Source organism: Populus euphratica, unplaced genomic scaffold (assembly GCF_000495115.2).
Source record: "Populus euphratica unplaced genomic scaffold, PopEup_1.0 scaffold105.1, whole genome shotgun sequence".
In the NCBI taxonomy this organism is placed as follows: Eukaryota; Viridiplantae; Streptophyta; class Magnoliopsida; order Malpighiales; family Salicaceae; genus Populus; species Populus euphratica.
This window is the reverse complement of record NW_011499990.1, coordinates 544407-552899: the sequence shown is the minus strand read 5'-3', so window position 1 is coordinate 552899 and position 8493 is coordinate 544407. Positions and strand designations below refer to the sequence as shown.

At 33.3% G+C, this 8493-nt stretch overlaps 1 protein-coding gene across 5 annotated transcripts; it reads right to left on the bottom strand.

Moving 5' to 3' along the window:
• Nucleotides 1–1009: 1009 nt before the first annotated feature.
• On the bottom strand, nucleotides 1010–4536 carry LOC105140346 (ninja-family protein mc410-like). 5 transcript variants are annotated; one of them, XM_011047141.1, is made up of 3 exons: nucleotides 4436–4536; nucleotides 2338–3519; nucleotides 1010–1751 (listed from the first exon to the last, which is right to left on the bottom strand). In XM_011047141.1, exons 2-3 carry the CDS (start codon nucleotides 3380–3382, stop codon nucleotides 1252–1254), a joined length of 1545 nt encoding a protein of 514 aa, XP_011045443.1. In that variant the 5' UTR covers nucleotides 3383–3519; nucleotides 4436–4536; the 3' UTR covers nucleotides 1010–1251. The 5 variants fall into 5 exon arrangements, with proteins under 5 accessions (XP_011045443.1, XP_011045446.1, XP_011045444.1 ...); XM_011047144.1 differs by having other exon boundaries at nucleotides 1010–1700; nucleotides 4405–4529; XM_011047142.1 differs by having other exon boundaries at nucleotides 2338–3499; nucleotides 4405–4528.
• Between the last annotated feature and the right edge of the window lie 3957 nt (nucleotides 4537–8493).

The window sequence follows — 8493 nt, the reverse complement described above, 5'->3', positions numbered from 1 at the left end:
TTATGATTATAAAAATTAAGTGAACAGTTGTTTTGCCCTAAGGAACTTGATCGTTGTTTTGCTAAAGCACATACTTCATACTCATTTTTTAGAAGTCAACGACACAAAGCATTGCAGGTAAGTTCATCTTTTAGCCAATATGATACTTTTGTCACTGTTACATGCTTTTCTCACATTTTTCTGTTTGGCGAAGAAAAACGCCACAACTGCTGCAATCCAACATTAAAAATAAAAAATAAAATACAATTGTTAATGCATGTATCCTTATGTTACTAATAGACTAAATTTTATCCTTAAATATATATTAAGTTTTTAATATATTCTTCTAATAAGATTTTCAGAATAAAATACGGAACTAACGATGCACATGATTATTTTTATTCCTTGAATGTCTTTGCAGGTTAGACAATAGAAGGTTTTCTTGTCCAATCCAAGTGATGAATTCAGATAGACTAGCTTAAAAATATCGCTAGAATGATAGATTATAAAATTAAAGTATAATTACAATTAAAAGATTTTTTTATTATAAAAGAACGGATTAAACCAGAAAGAACAAGGTTATTGATGTTTACAGCAATATCTTAAAGAAGCGCATATACGTAACCTTCTTTCAGGAAATGAATCTACATAATATTTATTCAACATCAATCTGTACATTTTATTGCTGTTAGCCCTAAAACCCTCAATTTTATTTTTATTTTTTTCAAGAGAACTGAGCCCATTTTGTTTCCATTATTTGGAAATGCGCATGTTCAAGATCCTACAAGAGATTGGGTTTTTAAATGGAAAACAGTTTGTTTGACTTTTGATGTGCAAGACCAAGTAACTAACAAGGGTCATCAAACCCTCCTTGATGCTCCTTCACAGGCAAGCGTGCATGTTTCACAAATACTAGGGGTTCTTTATCATACACTACATTTACCCTCATTAAACGAGGATCCCATGTTCAAATCCTGTTTTTTGATAAGAGAGATACCCTTTCGACGGCCAGGACTATATCGGAGTTTTGCCAAGACAAAAAGAAGGAAATTTAAATTTAAGTAATTTAACGTACTGTTTGAACAGAAAAGAAGCAAGACCACTGAATATCATACAACTGCACTATTTGATTGCAGTAACCAATGTAGCTGAAAATAAATCAGTGATCAAGTAAAGCAAAAACATGGGCGGAGGTCACAAAAGGTATACAGAGTCATCTGCAGACTATGCTTCACTCCGGCTCATTTGTCTGGGTGGACAAAATGGTACACTTCAGCTCTGAGTAGAGGCAGCAGGATTGGTTCCTGGGAATGTTGCTAACCCGTTGCCATTACCTGGATTAGCATTCTCTTCACTTGCATGTCGAACAAACTCCTCAGGGGACATGTGGGAACCATGACAGGCACAAACAATCCTGATTTGATTTGCACTGTATTTGTAGGTAACACCAGAAATCGTCCTGCCATTTGGGCCAGGCAATGTGGTAGATACCCATGGCAAATTTGGATACGAACCACATCCCCCAAATTTCATGGCTGGGCCAATACCTGGCTTTATGGCTGAAAAATCAAAACAGAGTGTTTCTGCTGTTGATTGTTTGGGTGCATCCTTTGGCCTAAGGTTCATGGTGCTTCCTTTCGCATCATCTTCAGTATGAAAAGAGGAGCCTACCTCTACAATAAGTTGTTTGCTGTTGCCTTTGGCCTGTCCCAATGTGCTCCCTTCATGTTGTTCAACTTCAGTCAAATTTCGAGCAATAGCTTGCATGGCTGCTAAAAGAGATTCATTTTGAATCATAAATCATAATCCACAAACAGCATAAAATGACTTAAAATCATGATTACAATGAGAAACAGTGGGATAGTATCGTTATCAGCAGCCAATGAATCAATCAAGCATACAAGATGTGACTACAAAGCAGGGATAATCTAGAAGAAGAAGAACAATTATAATAATCTTTCATGTTAAATCTGAAAAGTCAATGCAATCAATCTATTGTCCTTACCATACTATATATGGGGTCTCATGCAAAGATGATATTGATTGACTAGTTAAATTTTACACATAACCACACACAGACACTCATGTCCCAGTTTTCCACATCTTCAACAGTTTTAATAAGACTAATCAATCTGTTTTCCTAGGAAAGGAATAAAGCCATCAATAAGCATTAAATGTAAGAAGAAAAAAATCACATAATGATCATGTGCAAGAAAGGTCAGGACTCTCTGCATGGTGATGAAGCTAGAAAGAGTGGCATTAAAATCTCACCCACCCATTTCTAAATTAGAGATTCCCACCACATATTCTTTATGAATTGAAAAGATTAAAGAAACGATATATAGTGAAAAGAATGACCTTGAGAAATCTTCAGCCCATCATTCTGCTTCTCTGCATTTGACAGAGCTCTGCCAGTATAGGAAGCAGGGAACTGTTGAATATGAGAGATCAAGCCCCAGGAATTATCTTTATCCAATGTTGGAAGCTGGACTGGGGAATAGCCAAACATAACTTGCAAATTTCCAGGATTCACAGATTGCTTCCCTGTTCGCTGCTCACCATTTGAAGTAGGCAACACCTGAATCATGCCTGTTATTGGATGGCCTGAAGTGCTGGGCGCACCTACAGAGTTAGGCTTATTCACAGGAAATGAGTAAGGCACATTCATGATGCTTACTGGTTGGACTGAGAATGGAACTCCATAATTTAAGTTTCCCTGCTTGAATTCATTTTCTGGAGAACCATTGAGCCTCCTTTGTCCTTGTAACTCCACAACACTTGAATCAGAAAATCCACGAACCTCCTTTGTAACCTCAGGTGGACCTCCAACTCCAATAAACTGTTTCGCACCATTATCATGGTGAGAAGCCAGCCTTGAGGTGGAACCCTCAACTTCAGACTCTGCCAAAGCTTCATTTTCAGCAGTTGAGCCATCTTCTGTGGTTATTAAAATAAGTGATTTCTTGTCATGTAAATCAGCATGATGAGCATCTCTCTCGTGCTTCTTCTGATTATTTAACTCATCAAATAACAGTTTACGCTTGTTACCCAGGTCTGGTCTTTTTTCTTCATCATTTTCTGCAGATCTATTGGTGCTTGAAACCCACAGCCCCCTACTGTTCAAGCTAATAGAAGCATTTGCTTCAGCATTGTTCTTGGTAAGGTCATTGAAGAACATCTCTTGAGGTTTCACTGAATCACTTCTTTGAGATCGAGCACTTGAATCTTGCTTCTGGGTAGTAGTACCATGAAGAAAATTTATAAAATCATCTACCAATTTGTTGCCTCTATCACCTTTATCCATCCTAGTATCTGAAGAGCTGCCATTTTTACCTTTGGATTTGGAAGATGATCCACCACAACCCAGACCCAAACTAAGCTCAAGCCCATTCTCATCCTCCATATTCAGGAATGGAAGATGACAATCTGATGAACTTATAACCTCTTCGAATAAGCTCTTTCGCAAACACCATCCCTCACATTCTACCCTGGAACGAATAGGTAGCCATCTCCAAATGACCTGCCTCAGTGAAAGTTGATCTTGCTCAAGGAAACAAGACAGGAAAGAGTTATCAGTTTCAATGAAAATGTGCAGTATATAAAAAGGAGGGAAGAAATATATAAATCACTGACAATAAGAAATGATTTTAGATTTACTTGTTACTTAAGCCCCGCCAAGTTTACATTGCAAAGTACACAGCATGTGATAAAAATGGTGAACTTGCAAACATACAAGAACTTCATATAGAAACTATTCAAATTCTTCTATTTCATACTTTTGAACAGCATTGAAAGCTGTGGTCACTTTTTTAGATTTTTAATTAGACTAAACTCCAGAAAAGGGAATAAGTTTTACGTCACCTAGCAACTCTTAATCTAAAGGATATTTCATTTTGGTAAAGCCATGATTTGTTGAAGAAATGGAACATTATAAGCCTTGAAAAAAATATTTCAGGGTCCCACACACTGAAACCATAAAAACTCTCTAAAACTTCATTAAAACAGCCAACTCACGGCCAACTGCGAAAGATAAATCAAAACCTTATAATTCCCAATTCTCATGAATGATCCCGCAAAAACAAAACACACTAAACAACAACCCGTACAACAAACTTGGTCGCTCAGCTAGCTAAACCTAATTTACAATAAAAGAATACCCAGATCTCTGTATCATCCAATCATGCAAGCAAAGGTAAATAGTTGAGGAAATTTACAATAACCCCTTAAACTCATGCGTACAAAGAAAACCCAAAACTTGGATTCAAAACTAGCTCCTAAACCAAGCTTAATTCAAGAAAAAAACAAAACAAAAATCCAGATTTAGCTCATGGCAAAAAACCAGAGATAAGTATATAAAGAATCTATACATACGTTACAACTGTCAAAAAGTATAAAAGAGAACATTGTGAATGAGAAAGAAAGAACCTGAATCGAGACTAGTGAATGATGATCAGACCTTATGCCATAACGAGTTTTTGAACACAGAGCAGTGACAGATAAGACAGGTGGTGAGAGAGAAAAACTGAAGAAAAAGAAAGGTGCTGGTTTTTTTTTTTTAATTATTATTATTAAGTATAAAACTTATAGGATTTAAAGTTATATTTATTTTTGTTTTTTTAAAATAATTTAAAAATTTTAAATTTTATTATTTTAAATTTTGTTGTAAATTAATATTGTTTTCTGTTTACATATTATTTTGATGCATTAATATTAAAAATAATTTTTAAAAATAAAAAATATTATTTTGATATATTTTTTGATGAAAAATATTTTGAAAAACAATTGTCATCATACTTCCAAACTCGTATAATATTATGAATAAATTTAAAATATGAGTGACTTGTAATTTAGATTCATTTGGATTGATATACAAATAACAAAACTTAATCAATCTAGTTAACACAAAAACCTAGACTTGTTAGGCTTAAAAAAACTCGAGTAAGACCCAACTCTAAATCAAAAGATACAAAAATTTAAATCAAAAAATACAAATATTTAACAGTTTTAATTATAATTTAAAAAACTCTTAAATTTATAATAACAAAAATCTAAAATATCTAAGAACAAAACACTAAAAATATATGCAATATAATAATTGAATGGCATGTAAAAGAGAATGAGATGGGAAGAGATTACATCTAATAATGAAGGAGTCATGATGCAATTATATTATTTGATAGTTTTACGAATATTTACCTAGTATTTTGACTATGTTTTATACATAAATTACCTTGATATTTTTTTTATTTATGTTTTGAAAGCACTTTTAAATGAAAGACTAAAAAAAAAAATTGAAGATAATTAATAGATTTGATCTTTACTTGACATTTTGTGTAGAGCTTGAGCTCTAGAGGTCGAAACAAAGTGATTCTAGTAGCATTAGAAAGCTAACATCCATACATTTCTATACATTAGTGTAAGTATAATCCTTTTTCTAACTCTTACACTCCCAAATAGAAAGATCATCTTAACTTACGCTATGAGAACCCGCCTCCACAAGGAAATCAAGGCCAACAATTCCATCCTATGGATTTCAGCCCCAACAGAATTATCAAGCAAGACAACCCCTTCTATTCACAAACTCCAATGTTATGGGATCGTCATCCAGCGATGATCCTTGGGAGATGATGAAAACTTTAGCCTTTAACACTATGACCTTATAGTAAAATGTCATGACTTTTCAACAGGAATCAACGTCAAGTATTCACAACTTGAGAAGCAAAGGGAATAAGTAACTTCAAGTGTGGGGAAATTGGAAGCATAAATGAATAGAAAATTAGCCTCTCAAGCATTGAATACAATAGAGAATGTAAGTACAACCATGCTGCAAAGTGGGAAAGAACTTGAAGAGAAAATGTCAAAACAAATTAAGATGAAGGAAGAAGAAGAGATAGAAACCGAATTAAGTATAAAGAAAGAACATCCTCCTCCTCTACAAACTCAAACATCAACCAACACTCCAAAGGTAGCTCCTCACTCAATTAATTCTAGTCTTAAAACAATTCCACCCTTTCCTATGAGTTCTTCTAAGTTAAAAAAAAAAAAAAAGGATAAAGAAAAAGAGATTTTAGAGGTTTTTAAGAAAGTAGAACTCAACGTTTCCTTGATGTTATCAAGCAAATTCCCAAGTATGTCAAATTCTTGAAGGAGTTGTGTACTACCAAGAGAGCTTTCAAACTAAAAGGTCATGAAATGGTAAGTATGGGTGAAGTTGTATATGCTATTGTTCAAAAGAATATGCCTTTAAAGCAAAAGGACTCAGGTGCGTTTACTATCTCATGTGTTATTGGTAATGCTAGTTCTAAAGGGGCCTTGTGTGATTTAGGTGCATCTATTAGTGTTATGCCTAAACATGTTTATGATTCTCTTATTCTTGAGCCTTTGAATAAAACTAGCATTGTAATACAACTTGCGGATCATAGTTTTGTTTACCCACTTGGTGTGATAGAAAATGTCTAAGTCAAGATTGATAATTTGGTCATTCCATATGACTTTTATATTTTTGATATGGAACATGATTCTTGTGATTCATCAAACAACACTTCTATATTATTTGGGAAACTATTCTTGAAAATTGCCAATACAAAAATTAATTATGGTAAGGATACTTTGTCTATGAAGGTAAGAGATGAAAAAATTGAATTTAATTTTCATGATGCAATGAGATATCCTTATAGCAATGTTTATTCTATCACATGTTATGACTAAGTTGATAAGTGTGTGCAGCAAGTTTGTGATTTTGATAGTGAGGATGGATTAAGCATAGCTTTGAACTATGACTATAATTTTACCAAGATGGAAGAGATAGAGAGGCATATATGTGTTCCCCAAAACGTGCATGAATCAGTATTGGCTTTGCAAGCTTTATAAACTGTTCCCCATCATGGATAGTGAATGGGGATCGCCTATCCTTTTGGTGCCTAAAAAGATTGGAATTACATTGCAAGAAATACAAAATGATGCTTATGAGAATGTAAGGATTTACAAAGAAAAGACTAAGAGTTTCCATGACCGAATGATTACAATAAAAGAATTTAATGTCAGAGACAAAGTCTTTCTTTATCATTCGTGTTTGAAACTTTTTCCTGGAAAGTTGCGCTCTCAATGGATTGGACCCTTTATTGTTTCTAATGTTTTTCCTTATGGTGCAGTTGAAATTACAAGTTTAGAAACCAACAAAGTACTCAAGGTCAATGGGCATCTCTTAAAACCTTTCTATGAAGATTGGATGATAAAATTCACCGCTTCTGCGGAGTTAACTGAACCAATATATAAAAAATGAGCATGCAATATATCGAGCCAATGGTATAAAATAAAAGCGCTTATTGAGAGGCAACCCGGCACAAAAAGAAAAAAAAAATAGATTTGCTTTCTTTTTCCCTCATCTTTTATTTTTCACATTTTACTTTATTTTTATCATTCTCCTATATTCCTTTTCTTTTATTTCAAAATTGAGAATAATGTTATGTTTTAAGTGTGGGGGTATTGGGAGAATGTTGATTTTCTTATTTTAATTTTCTTTGTTGTTCCATAAAAAAATTCTATATTTGATCTTTTGAACTCCTATTAATTTATGAGAATGTGAGTATTATGATTAGTACTTAAAAGTGTATTTTTATCAAGATTTTGTATCATCATTTTGCACTTGAAGTCTCAATAACTCCTTAACTAAAGCATGTTTTATAATAACATATCTAATAATATAAGATACATTTAATTTATGGTAAATATTTATTTTAAATGCAGGCCTATCACATAAATGAAAGGATTGATTAATGAGTTTAAGAACTGAAATTGAAAGGACAAAGAGATGGCCAAACTTAGAAAAGAGTTGTTGGTGTAGTCGAAACAAGAACACTGTTCGGTAATTGGGTCATATCTGGAGCTGTAGATCTTGGATTTAGGTCTACTTTATATGGATGGAAAGGTAAGACATAGGCCTACAACTTTCATGGAGCTCAAGATTTAAAAAAGCCATTTTCATGTCCAAATTGTACCAACAATATAAAAGTTTGAATTTGTCCTACAGTCCGAACACTATTCAGTTTTTGGCCTATATCTGGAGTTCTAGAAGTCCAAATGACCTTCATTTTTTTTTTCAGAAAGCTAAGACAATTTCCTATGACTTTTTATGTTTTTAAGTGGTTCAATTCTGACATTATCAATGATGTTTTGGGCAGACAAGAGAAGATAAGGATTGTCACCAAGTCAAGAGTTGGTCACCCACTCATCAATTAGTCATTAAACCAATAGTTTCTAATTTTGGCCTATAAAAGGAGGCATTTGCCATGCAATTAGGCATCTTGGTTTCCAGATTAAGATCATGCTCTTACTTTCTCTCTTTGTATTTTTGTAATGCTTAAGTTTTGCTTTCATTAATATTAAGTTTATGCCTTTCAATTCCTTTCCTTAACTTAGTTAACTTTTATCTTATTTATGTTCTTATTTTGTTTATTTATTTTTCTTTCTTTCATTATGTTTAGCTAAGTTTATTATGTTAAGGTGAAAAGGTTA

Bases quoted from the DNA above. Each gene is read 5' to 3' on its own strand.
- LOC105140346 (XM_011047141.1), bottom strand. From the start codon at position 3,382: ATGGAGGATGAGAATGGGCTTGAGCTTAGTTTGGGTCTGGGTTGTGGT. The intron at 1,752-2,337 runs GTCATTCTTTTC...AATCTCTTTTAG, and splicing joins TGGGCTGAAGATTTCTCAAG to CAGCCATGCAAGCTATTGCT.